Source organism: Pan paniscus, chromosome 7 (genome assembly GCF_029289425.2).
Source record: "Pan paniscus chromosome 7, NHGRI_mPanPan1-v2.0_pri, whole genome shotgun sequence".
In the NCBI taxonomy this organism is placed as follows: domain Eukaryota; kingdom Metazoa; phylum Chordata; class Mammalia; order Primates; family Hominidae; genus Pan; species Pan paniscus.
Genome location: NC_073256.2, coordinates 56,974,348 through 56,987,281, shown reverse-complemented (window position 1 = coordinate 56,987,281; position 12,934 = coordinate 56,974,348). Strand labels below are relative to the sequence as shown.

Below are 12,934 nucleotides of genomic sequence, written 5' to 3'. Positions count from 1 at the left end.
TCCCAGCTACTCAGGAGGCTGAGGCAAGCTAACTGCTTGAACCCAGAAGGCAGAGGTTGCAGTGAGCTGAGATCACGCCACTGCACTCCAGCCTGGGTGACAGAGTGAGTGAGACTCTGCGTAAAAAAAAAAAAAAAAAAAAAAAAAAAAATCTAAAAGGGAAAGGTAATAAATCTCACTTAACATCTCCCTTCGCTCCCTGGGCCTGCCTGAAAGTTACACGGGAGCAACGTGCGTGGCCACGTCTCAGCTTTGCCCAACTGACTGGTGTGTCGTTGGTTTGTTCCAGCATTCGGGGATTAATAGCTCGGATGCGGAGGTGCTGACCCTGTTCAATGTGACAGAGGCCCAGAGCGGGGAGTATGTGTGTAAGGTTTCCAATTATATTGGTGAAGCTAACCAGTCTGCGTGGCTCACTGTCACCAGACCTGTGGCAAAAGGTAATGGGGAGATGGATGGGACCCTGTGCTGGGGATTTGATGTAGGCCCCAAGCTGCTGGGGCAGGCGGGGAAGCCAGTACTGGACTGTCCTTGCCACCCTACTGTATTTCTAGTGCCCAGAGCCATGGAAAAATACCCGGCCTGGGAGGCTGGTTTGGTTTGGTATTGTGTTGGTGTCTGTGGGTTCCCTCTCTGCCTTCTGTGTGTTCCTTGGCTTTGTGTGGATCCATGTGAGGACTCACGGGGACACGGTTTTGCTGTATTACAAATGGTACTTCAGACTGAAGTTGTGAGTGAGTGGTGATTAAGAGAAGGGGCCATAGGCCAGGCACGGTGGCTCACGCCTGTAATCCCAGCACTTTGGGAGGCTGAGGTGGGAGGATCGCTTGAAGCCAGGAGTTTGAGACCAGCCTGGGCAACATAGCAAGACCCCATCTCTACAAATTAAATAAATTAGCCAAGTATGGTGGCGTGTGCCTGTAGTCCCAGCTAGTCTGAAGGCTGAGGCAGGAGGATTGCCTGAGCTTAGAAGGTCGAGGCTGCAGTGAGCTATGTTTATGCCACTGCACCCCAGCCTGGGTTGACAGAATGGTACCCCATCTCTTAAAAAAGAGAGAGAAGGGGTTAGGCATTCCCTTGCATACTCGCATCTGCTGGCTGTGTATGCACATGTGCGTGTGAGTGTGTATGCGTGTGCATGTGTGTGTCTGCAGCCCCCGCCATCCCTCCTGTGTTCACCTTCTGGCTATCTTTACCTGAAACCAAACAGCCCCTGCCCGCCGGCCCCATTTCTCCATGCCGCTCACCGCCCGCATGCTCGGATGGGCCAGTGGCTGCCAGCATCTGGTGAAGGGTTGTAACCAGCCGTCGTCTTCTCAGGTCTGCCGGAGTTCTTCCCTCAGGGTCTCACCCTCTTCCTCTAACAGGTTTTGCTGCCTGGTGGTTTTCGTTTGTTCCTTGTTGCAAAGAAGATGTCGGGGAGCATTTCTTCCTCTAGTCCCCCTTCTTTCTGTCTCCTTCCCTTGCTCTGCGTCTCTTAGAGGTCTCATGTCCTGTGCTTGTCCATTTTGCTTCCGTTGTCTCTTCTAGACTGCTGGAGTTAATACCACCGACAAAGAGATGGAGGTGCTTCACTTAAGAAATGTCTCCTTTGAGGACGCAGGGGAGTATACGTGCTTGGCGGGTAACTCTATCGGACTCTCCCATCACTCTGCATGGTTGACCGTTCTGGAAGGTACACACTGTAACTTCTCCTCTCGATGTCCTGCCCTCGCCACGGGCACGGGGGGAGCATGCATTTCCAGGCTTGGGGAGACACAGAGGCAGGAGAGCTGGAAGAATGGGCTCCTGCCTGCCTGGTGCCACATCCTGCCCCAGCTTTGAGGGCTGAATCCTCTCAGCTCAGAGAAGAGCTTCCCTAGTTTTGCAGGCGCACGGAGGCCTCCCACCCATACACCTGCCTCTGCTCTCCCCCTGGCCATTGCAATGCATGCCCGGGATCTGGGTTTACCCTGCAGCCAGACTCCTCCAGGGCAGGCTCCTTCCGTCCTTGGGTCCAGCAGCCTCCCCCCTCCACTGGGTACTGAGCATCTGAAAAGTCTCAGATAGGGCCCTACACCTCTTCTCCCTTCTCAAGTGCTCAGCCCAGGGGTGGGGCTTGCTGCTTGCAAAGAGCAGCTCACCCTCCTGTACTGCCATCCTATTGCCTTTGAAGAAGGAGGTCAGCCTGGACAGGTGAACTGAGTTGCCTTCAGAAAGGCCTGTCTCAGGCAGCCGCAGCGGGCTTCACGATGTCCATGTATCCTGTTTGGCTGCTGCCGTCTCTCCTCTCCCAAGAGGGGAGGTCTGCGTGTTGAGCCAGGGAGGAAGGAGCCTGCAGCCTGCTCAGGGTGGTGGCTGGTGACTGCGGGGCCAGGGCTTGCTGCTGTCTCTCGGAATGTCCTGCATGTGGGTCTGGCTGTTCTGCTGGCACTGCCCTCTTCTCTCTCCCCTCCTTTCCCACTCTGCCCTGCTTGCCCGTCAGGGTCTCCGGATGCCCCTGCTGGAGGCAGAGAAGCATTCTGTTTTTATCATCGTCCCTGTCTTGGTCCTGTCCGTGCTCCCCATGTGCTCCCAATCAGTTGTCTTCGTTCCTCAACATCAGGGAAAGAAAAAACAGCAACACTTCTCCCTGTCATCAGCTCTGCTGTCTCCTTGTCAGGCCTTGGGACGTTCTCTGGGCTCAGTCTAGGGTCGTGCCTCATGCCTCATGCCTCTCTGGGAAGGTTCCCAGGGGCGCCGCCTCCATGGTTGGCTGGTGGGTTTTAAAGGGGAAGGTTGGTAGGAGGCCTGTGGAAGGAGGAGGGCCGTCCACACCCGTGGGGCAAAGCGTGTTCCATGAAACCAGTGCTGTGCGTGCTGGGATGAAAGCCTCCCAGCCTCTCGTGCTGAAGGGAAAGGTGGACCGAACTGGCTTAGCTGCTGTGGCAATGGGGTGGGGGGTGAGTCCTAATCAGAAGGTGGGAGAAGAGAATAACAAAATGGAACCCTGCCCCCTGCCGCCACATTTCCTTAAGTTTTAGGAGTTGGGGCCTATGAGTAGAATTTGAAAGAACTACCAAAAAAGCTTATTTTTGGAAATTAAGTCAGCTTTGCCTGTGATTTGGCTAGGAATAAATATTTACCTGTGTGCCCCTACAGAGATGACACAGACCCAAAGTGGGACATTGAGCAAGGCACAGGCTGGTTCCCCTCCTTTCCTCTGTCCTCATTCTGTGAGTGCCACCATCACCAGGTACTGTGGCCTGCAGAAATAAATGAGGCACCAACCCTGCCCTCAGGGACCCCGTGTCTTCTTAGGGACAGAGGACTCAGAAACATCTGTGTCCCCGCATGTTAAGTGCATGCACACAGTGCTGAGGCTTTGCAGAGAAGGGCCATGGCTCCCTGAGGAGACCAAGAAAGGCACATAGAAGTGACTTCTCAGCTGGCCCTTGCAGGATCCCTGGGTGCCTGTACCTCTCCAGTCCAGCTGAGCAAGGAGGCTCAGGAATTAATGAGGATGGGGCTTGTGTAGCACGATGGTTCTAGGCCATCCCTTTTCCATGGCTCAAGTCCATTGAAGGCAGCCTCCAAAATCAGGTTGCCTGATCCTCCTAGTGCCACAATCCCAGTCCTAGCTAGAACTTGCCATGGTTCTTCTCCCTAAAAGTTCCCAGGGGACAGGAGACAGGTGTTGCTTTTCTAATGGAGCGGGACCTCGCATGGACGGGGCCCTCCAAGCCTGCTAACACCCTGTTCGCACTGACTCAGCCCTGGAAGAGAGGCCGGCAGTGATGACCTCGCCCCTGTACCTGGAGATCATCATCTATTGCACAGGGGCCTTCCTCATCTCCTGCATGGTGGGGTCGGTCATCGTCTACAAGATGAAGAGTGGTACCAAGAAGAGTGACTTCCACAGCCAGATGGCTGTGCACAAGCTGGCCAAGAGCATCCCTCTGCGCAGACAGGTAACAGAAAGTAGATGGGGGATTTGCACACTCAGCACCACCTCTCTCTCTGGGCCTCTAATGCCCTGCCCTCTCCATTGTCCCTAATCTACAGCTTTGGGCCTTATTTTCTGGCTTCTGGGCAAGGCACAGTGGAATGTCATGAACTAAGTGCTCTAGAGTCTGTTTCAAGCTAGTGTAGCCCATGAATTTCCTGCACCCTCCATATCACGCTGCAAGTCCTCCGGACTCCTGGGACATGGATTGGGAGGAAGTCCTATTTGGACAGAATGTGCAGCCAATAGCATGAATTTGAACTGTCCCCAAGGGCTGCTTAGAAGTGCAGAGATGCAGGGTAGAGAAGAGAACTGTTTTTATTAGTCCATTTTCACACTGCTGAGAAAGACATACCCAAGACCGGGCAATTTACAAAAGAAAGAGGTTTAATGGACTCACAGTTCCATGTGGCTGGGGAGGCCTCACAATTGCAGAAGGCAAAAGGCACGTCTCACATGGTGGCAGACGAGAAGAGAGCTTGTACAGGGAAACTCCCCTTTATAAAATCATCAGATCTCGTGAGATTTATTCACTATCACAAGAACAGCACAGGGAAGACCTGCCCCCATGAGTCAATGACCTCCTACCAGGTCCCTCCCATAACACGTGGGAATTCAAGATGAGATTTGGGTGGGGACACAGCCAAACCATATCAGCCATACCATACCCTTGTCCCCTGTGTGCCCACCCTTCCCCACGGGAGGAAATGGTACAGATGGCACAGGTGTGTGCAAGAATGACCGTTCCCTCAGAAGCCTGTGCTCATTCTGGAAGGTGCTTTGGGAGTTAGGAATCCATAAGCTAAGGCAAAGTATTTGCAAAGAGTCAGGAGAATAGAGTTGTTACTGCAATGATCAGTTATAAAATGTCAAGCTGGAAGAGGTGCATTTGGTCTGCTTATTTTAAAGGTGAGTGAAGTCCAGAAAGGCCAGCTTGTGGCAGAAATAGGTCAGTCCTAGAAGTTGGGCCTCCTGGCCTACCATGGTCTTTGGACCACTCTGTGTTGAGGAAAGAACATCAGATACACAGACATGTGCCTCTGCCATTGTTGGGAAGCCCTGACTAAAAATGGGAAGGAGTCACCCCTGTCCCCCCTCCTTGCTCTAGGGTGACCCCACTCTTCCTTGCAGGTGTCTGCTGACTCCAGTGCATCCATGAACTCTGGGGTTCTTCTGGTTCGGCCATCACGGCTCTCCTCCAGTGGGACTCCCATGCTAGCAGGGGTCTCTGAGTATGAGCTTCCCGAAGACCCTCGCTGGGAGCTGCCTCGGGACAGGTAATAATACTTTGACTCCCAACTTTTTGAAGGCATTCCTTGCTTGCTATTCTAGTGGTGGAAGGTGTGTATACTAACACCTTCTGGGCGGTGAAGGTTCATGAAATGCCTGCAGAAACATTCATTCCACTTTCTGCTCGCAGTTGGGTGAAATACAGAGAGGTGGAGATGGGGTGCCTCTCAAGGTTTGAACTTCACCAGCCCCAACTTATGCCACTCTCTGTTTCCCCCGAAAGACTGGTCTTAGGCAAACCCCTGGGAGAGGGCTGCTTTGGGCAGGTGGTGTTGGCAGAGGCTATCGGGCTGGACAAGGACAAACCCAACCGTGTGACCAAAGTGGCTGTGAAGATGTTGAAGTGTAAGTGATGCTTCTGTCCTTGCAAAGAAAATCTTGTCCCATTCCAAGCAAACAGCAGGCCTCGGGCCCAGCAGAACAGCTTCTCTGGTGCCTTTGCTGCCCACACCTGCTCCCCTGCCTGCTTGGGGTTACCTGGGAGTGGAGGGGGTGTTCTGCACCTTGAGATTGTTCTATGACATCACTCTGTTCCTTGGCGTCAACCTGGGCTGTGGTCAGGTGTTTATCCTGGATCCATCGCTTGCAGGCTTTCCTCACCACATCCCTGCCCACTCACTACCACCTATTGCAACAACGGCTCCCATGAGAGGGAAGAGAAAACAAGTTTGGATGAAGTGGGGAGGAGAGAATCAAGTCCCAGGGAAAAGCAGCCCCTCGACACATACCCTACTCCCTTAGCCTTTATCCTGCCCTCCTCCCTTCCCAAGTAAATGAGTCTCAACGTGTTCTTTAAAGCGGACGCAACAGAGAAAGACTTGTCAGACCTGATCTCAGAAATGGAGATGATGAAGATGATCGGGAAGCATAAGAATATCATCAACCTGCTGGGGGCCTGCACGCAGGATGGTGGGTGCCGGCCAGACTGGCTTTCCCTGCCCAGCGGGGAGAAGATCTGAGCTGGGGTATCAGTCCCAAGGCCTCTCTCAGCCACAGCTAGGGAAGGGGGTTAAGAGAGGCCGCTTTGGCAGAGGTTTAAAATGTGTTATCTCGGGATCTGGGCTCTGCTCATTGGTGTTCATTCAGGAATACAGATAACCTAGATTCACACACGTGGTGTGTTAACAGAGGCAGCTGAGTAATTATGGTCTAAGAGCGCTCAGGCTGGGTGCAGTGGCTCATGCCTGTAATCCCAGCAATTTGGGAGGCCGAGGCAGGCAGATCACTTGAGATCAGGAGTTCGAGACCAGTCTGGTCAAAATGGTGAAACCCCGTCTCTACTAAAAAATACAAAAGTTAGCCAGGCATGGTCACGCATGCCTATAATCCCAGCTACTCAGGAGGCTGACGCATAAGACTTGCTTGAACCCGGGAGGTGGAGGTTGCAGTGAGCCAAGATCACGCCATTGTACTCCAGCTTGGGAGATACTCCCGCTGTCTCAAAAATAAAATAAATAAATAGGCCAGGCACAGTGGCTCACGCTTGTAATCCCAGCACCTTGGGAGGGTGAGGCGGGTGGATCACTTGAGGTCAGGAGTTCGAGACCAGCCTGGCCAACAGGTGAAACCCCATCTCTACTAAAAATACAAAAAGTAGCCGGGCGTGGTGGCGCATGCCTGTAATTCCAGCTACTCGGGAGGCTGTGGCAGGAGAATCGTTTGAACCCGGGAGGCGGAGGTTGCGGTTAGCCAAGATCGCGCCATTGCACTCCAGCTTGGGCAACGAGCAAAACTCCATCTCAAAAAAAAAAAAAAAAAAAAAAAAAAAAAAAAAAAAATTAGCCAGGCATTGTTCATGCCTGTAATCCCAGCTGCTTGGGAGGCTAAGGCAGGAGAATCTCTTGAATCCAGAAGGCAGAGGTTGCAGTGAGCCGAAATTGCGCCACTGCACTCCAGCCTGGGCAACAGAGTGAGACTCCGTCTCAAAATAAACAGACAAACTGGGGCTCTTACCCCAATGTTGCTCGGGAATTTTCTGGACTATGCTGGGAGTAATTATTTCTCTGATGTTTTTTGGGTAGTAGAATGGATTTCCCAGGTCCCCTAAGAGGAGGCAGGAGATGGGAGGTTGGCCGGGGTGTGCTGCTGGGGGTGGGGTTTCTTTGAGGTGAAGCCAAACCTGCTCACCTGCTGCTGGCCCCATGGCCTCTTCTCCTGTGCCTGCAGGTCCCTTGTATGTCATCGTGGAGTATGCCTCCAAGGGCAACCTGCGGGAGTACCTGCAGGCCCGGAGGCCCCCAGGGCTGGAATACTGCTACAACCCCAGCCACAACCCAGAGGAGCAGCTCTCCTCCAAGGACCTGGTGTCCTGCGCCTACCAGGTGGCCCGAGGCATGGAGTATCTGGCCTCCAAGAAGGTGTGGAACCTGAAGGCTCCCCTGGGTAATGCCAGGGTGGGAACAGAGCCCCCCTAGTCCTCCAGCCTGTGACTTATCATCTTGTGGTGGCGTTGTGGATGTACTGAGCACTGGCCCTGTGTGCCCTGTGTGTTGTCTTAGGCTCTCTGGGAACTGCAGAGTCAGGAGCACCAGTGTAGCCAGGTGGCCTTGGGGTCAGACTGATGTAGGGTCCGATCTGTGCACTGCCACTTTCTGCGTAGCCTCAGGCAGCTACTTAGCATCTTAAAATTCTTCAAATACAAAATAATAATAATATCAGCTGGGTGCAGTGGCCAAGGCGGGAGGATTGCTTGAGCTCAGGAGTGTGAGACCAGGTTGGGCAATATATTGAGACCCCGTCTTTAAAAAAAAAAAAAAAAATTAAAAAATCAGCTGGGTGTGGTAGTGCGTGCCGGTAGTCCCAGCTACTCGGGAGGCTGAGGTGGGAGGCTAGCTTGAGCCCAAGAGTTTGAGGCTGCACTGAGCCATGATCACACCACTGCACCCCAGCCGGGGCGACAGAGCAAGGCCCTGTCTCAAAAGAAAATAAAGTATAACAATACCTGTTGTAGAATTGTTATGAAGATAAAATGAAACTGTCTGTGAGTGTTGAGTGCAGTGTTTGGTGTGTAAGGGCTGGCCTGGTTTGAGCCCAGCCCCATGTGGACTTGCTGTGCTGGGAGGCAGGACCTAGGAGCACGCATCGCTGCAGACGCAGCAGAGGCATAAGGGGCCAGTCTTTGGGGAAGGAAGGGAGGAGCGCTTGCTGTGATGAGAAGCCTGGAGCTGGCAGAGAACGTTAGAAGAGGGAAAGCAAAGGTTCGGGGGGCAGAGCAGTGTGGCAGAAGTTCTATGAGACAAGTCGGCTAGTTGCATGGGTGGCGGCCGCCCAGAGCCTTCCAGCTCCCTCACCTCCCCGCCTCCCGCTCTCCCTTCCTCCTTCCTCAGTGCATACACCGAGACCTGGCAGCCAGGAATGTCCTGGTGACAGAGGACAATGTGATGAAGATAGCAGACTTTGGCCTCGCACGGGACATTCACCACATCGACTACTATAAAAAGACAACCAACGTGAGTGCCGACAAGGCCGCCCTGTGCTGGTGGTTTCATCTGAGAAGCGAGGAGTGGGGTGGGCTGAGAACCCACCCCCCAGTCCCTTCCCACCTGTGCCCTCATGGCCCTGCCTGGGGCCACTCCAACCTCCCCTGTGCTGCTTTCAGGGCCGACTGCCTGTGAAGTGGATGGCACCCGAGGCATTATTTGACCGGATCTACACCCACCAGAGTGATGTGTGAGTTTGTAATAGCAATTGCCAGGGAGGTGTGGGATAGAGAGCTTCTAGCACTGTAGAGTCCTGCTTTCTCCCTGGACTGAGGAGTCCTCTTTCTGCCCCAGAGGGAAAAACAAAACATTGTCTGTGGCCATTCCCTCTGCTCCAGATGTTGAAAGGCTGATCTGTTCTCCATGCTGTCTCCTGGCACTGCCCTGGGTAGAGGATTTGTGCTGGGGGAGGGGAGGCGGAGAAGCTCTAACACCCTGTGGCTCTCCGCCCATTTGCAGGTGGTCTTTCGGGGTGCTCCTGTGGGAGATCTTCACTCTGGGCGGCTCCCCATACCCCGGTGTGCCTGTGGAGGAACTTTTCAAGCTGCTGAAGGAGGGTCACCGCATGGACAAGCCCAGTAACTGCACCAACGAGCTGTAAGCCCGAGGAGATGTCGGAGGCCCTGAGCCAGGCCCTGGGGCAAGAGTGGGCTTGAGGGGCAGGGGGCTAGACTAGAGAGTATCCATCTCCAGGAGACGTCCCTGACCTTACAGTCCTGCCGCAGGTACATGATGATGCGGGACTGCTGGCATGCAGTGCCCTCACAGAGACCCACCTTCAAGCAGCTGGTGGAAGACCTGGACCGCATCGTGGCCTTGACCTCCAACCAGGTAAGGCTGCCCGTGCCAGAGCCAGAGCTCAGGCCGTCCCCACTGCGTGCACGCACCTCCCTGAGCAGGGAGGAGGGGCCCGGCCCATCGCTGCTTCCTCTCGCCCATCACAGGAGTACCTGGACCTGTCCATGCCCCTGGACCAGTACTCCCCCAGCTTTCCCGACACCCGGAGCTCTACGTGCTCCTCAGGGGAGGATTCCGTCTTCTCTCATGAGCCGCTGCCCGAGGAGCCCTGCCTGCCCCGACACCCAGCCCAGCTTGCCAATGGCGGACTCAAACGCCGCTGACTGCCACCCACACGCCCTCCCCAGACTCCACCGTCAGCTGTAACCCTCACCCACAGCCCCTGCTGGGCCCACCACCTGTCCGTCCCTGTCCCCTTTCCTGCTGGCAGGAGCCGGCTGCCTACCAGGGGCCTTCCTGTGTGGCCTGCCTTCACCCCACTCAGCTCACCTCTCCCTCCACCTCCTCTCCACCTGCTGGTGAGAGGTGCAAAGAGGCAGATCTTTGCTGCCAGCCACTTCATCCCCTCCCAGATGTTGGACCAACACCCCTCCCTGCCACCAGGCACTGCCTGGAGGGCAGGGAGTGGGAGCCGATGAACAGGCATGCAAGTGAGAGCTTCCTGAGCTTTCTCCTGTCGGTTTGGTCTGTTTTGCCTTCACCCATAAGCCCCTCGCACTCTGGTGGCAGGTGCCTTGTCCTCAGGGCTACAGCAGTAGGGAGGTCAGTGCTTCGTGCCTCGATTGAAGGTGACCTCTGCCCCAGATAGGTGGTGCCAGTGGCTTATTAATTCCGATACTAGTTTGCTTTGCTGACCAAATGCCTGGTACCAGAGGATGGTGAGGCGAAGGCCAAGTTGGGGGCAGTGTTGTGGCCCTGGGGCCCAGCCCCAAACTGGGGGCTCTGTATATAGCTATGAAGAAAACACAAAGTGTATAAATCTGAGTATATATTTACATGTCTTTTTAAAAAGGTCATTACCAGAGATTTACCCATCGGGTAAGATGCTCCTGGTGGCTGGGAGGCATCAGTTGCTATATATTAAAAACAAAAAAAAAAAAGGAAAATGTTTTTAAAAAGGTCATATATTTTTTGCTACTTTTGCTGTTTTATTTTTTTAAATTATGTTCTAAACCTATTTTCAGTTTAGGTCCCTCAATAAAAATTGCTGCTGCTTCATTTATCTATGGGCTGTGTGAAAAGGGTGGGAATGTCCACTGGAAAGAAGGGACACCCACGGGCCCTGGGGCTAGGTCTGTCCCGAGGGCACCGCATGCTCCCGGCGCAGGTTCCTTGTAACCTCTTCTTCCTAGGTCCTGCACCCAGACCTCACGACGCACCTCCCGCCTCTCCGCTGCTTCTGGAAAGTCAGAAAAAGAAGATGTCCGCTTCGAGGGCAGGAACCCCATCCATGCAGTAGAGGCGCTGGGCAGAGAGTCAAGGCCCAGCAGCCATCGACCATGGATGGTTTCCTCCAAGGAAACCGGTGGGGTTGGGCTGGGGAGGGGGCACCTACCTAGGAATAGCCACGGGGTAGAGCTACAGTGATTAAGAGGAAGGCAAGGGCGCAGTTGCTCACGCCTGTAATCCCAGCACTTTGGGACACCGAGGTGGGCAGATCACTTCAGGTCAGGAGTTTGAGACCAGCCTGGCCAACTTAGTGAAACCCCATCTCTACTAAAAATGCAAAAATTATCCAGGCATGGTGGCACACGCCTGTAATCCCAGCTCCACAGGAGGCTGAGGCAGAATCCCTTGAAGCTGGGAGGCGGAGGTTGCAGTGAGCCGAGATTGCGCCATTGCACTCCAGCCTGGGCAACAGAGAAAACAAAAAGGAAAACAAATGATGAAGGTCTGCAGAAACTGAAACCCAGACATGTGTCTGCCCCCTTTATGTGGGCATGGTTTTGCCGGTGCTTCTAAGTGCAGGAGAACATGTCACCTGAGGCTAGTTTTGCATTCAGGTCCCTGGCTTCGTTTCTTGTTGGTATGCCTCCCCAGATCGTCCTTCCTGTATCCATGTGACCAGACTGTATTTGTTGGGACTGTCGCAGATCTTGGCTTCTTACAGTTCTTCCTGTCCAAACTCCATCCTGCCCCTCAGGAACGGGGGAAAATTCTCCGAATGTTTTTGGTTTTTTGGCTGCTTGGAATTTACTTCTGCCACCTGCTGGTCATCACTGTCCTCACCAAGTGGATTCTGGCTCCCCGGTACCTCATGGCTCAAACTACCACTCCTCAGTCGCTATATTAAAGCTTATATTTTGCTGGATTACTGCTAAATACAAAAGAAAGTTCAATATGTTTTCATTTCTGTAGGGAAAATGGGATTGCTGCTTTAAATTTCTGAGCTAGGGATTTTTTGGCAGCTGCAGTGTTGGCGACTATTGTAAAATTCTCTTTGTTTCTCTCTGTAAATAGCACCTGCTAACATTACAATTTGTATTTATGTTTAAAGAAGGCATCATTTGGTGAACAGAACTAGGAAATGAATTTTTAGCTCTTAAAAGCATTTGCTTTGAGACCGCACAGGAGTGTCTTTCCTTGTAAAACAGTGATGATAATTTCTGCCTTGGCCCTACCTTGAAGCAATGTTGTGTGAAGGGATGAAGAATCTAAAAGTCTTCATAAGTCCTTGGGAGAGGTGCTAGAAAAATATAAGGCACTATCATAATTACAGTGATGTCCTTGCTGTTACTACTCAAATCACCCACGAATTTCCCCAAAGACTGCGCTAGCTGTCAAATAAAAGACAGTGAAATTGACCTGAGAGAAAATGAAATGGCCGTTTTACTTATAGGACCAAATTGGGTCTCCTGAGGAAAGGAATCCAGTTTATCTAATGAAGATGTTGTGCCATGAAGGCACTGAGTCTGTCTGGTTTCCTGAGGGTTAAAATATTAGGGCTGGGATCACCACAGCATTAATCAATACTGCCTTTCCGTCTCTTCTAATTGCCATAGGCTGGAGATCATCGGTCCCTTGGCCCTGCTAATGTAATGTATTGATCTCAGGTAAGTAAGATTGAGCATCAAATGAGGCAAGAAATCTGTCTCATTGTTAATGAGGTTGCTGTGCTTATTAGCCACCACTGGGTGGAGCCAGCGAGCTGAAGTTTCAGTTGGCATTAGGTGAAGCACCAGTCCGCTCTCAAGTCACATTGGTCCAACTACTACCTGCTAGTGTGTGCTGGTGGTGAGTGGGAAATCTTTAGCCTAGATTTGGCATTACAGAAAAACTGATTGGGCAGCACTGATGTGGCTCGTTTTGGGATGATTTTAGAATTAGACATGACACAGGTGCAAGGCCCTAAGTGTCAGTGGCCACCACCTCTCTATTGTAGCAGAATTGTGTGTAAGACCCG

The 12,934-nt window shown here is 52.8% G+C and overlaps 1 protein-coding gene across 21 annotated transcripts in view; it reads left to right on the top strand.

Annotated features, from left to right (window-relative positions):
- The window catches only part of FGFR1 (fibroblast growth factor receptor 1), a 59,194-nt gene extending 46,859 nt beyond the window's left edge, over positions 1–12,335 (top strand). For 9 of the 21 annotated variants that reach the window (XM_063606726.1, XM_063606725.1, XM_063606722.1 and 6 more), the window contains 11 exons: positions 1,531–1,675; positions 3,733–3,936; positions 5,097–5,241; positions 5,478–5,599; positions 6,053–6,163; positions 7,421–7,611; positions 8,581–8,703; positions 8,853–8,923; positions 9,193–9,330; positions 9,459–9,564; positions 10,884–12,335. In XM_063606726.1, coding sequence (XP_063462796.1) covers positions 1,531–1,675; positions 3,733–3,936; positions 5,097–5,241; positions 5,478–5,599; positions 6,053–6,163; positions 7,421–7,611; positions 8,581–8,703; positions 8,853–8,923; positions 9,193–9,330; positions 9,459–9,564; positions 10,884–11,090 — 1,563 coding nt within the window. In that variant the 3' untranslated portion in view covers positions 11,091–12,335. Of the gene's footprint in view, positions 1–1,530; positions 1,676–3,732; positions 3,937–5,095; positions 5,242–5,477; positions 5,600–6,052; positions 6,164–7,420; positions 7,637–8,580; positions 8,704–8,852; positions 8,927–9,192; positions 9,331–9,458; positions 9,565–9,677; positions 10,750–10,883 lie in introns of those variants that run through there. The other 12 variants (XM_024929960.4, XM_063606733.1, XM_057302997.2 and 9 more) reach the window with 4 other exon arrangements.
- The last annotated feature ends 599 nt before the right edge of the window (positions 12,336–12,934 follow it).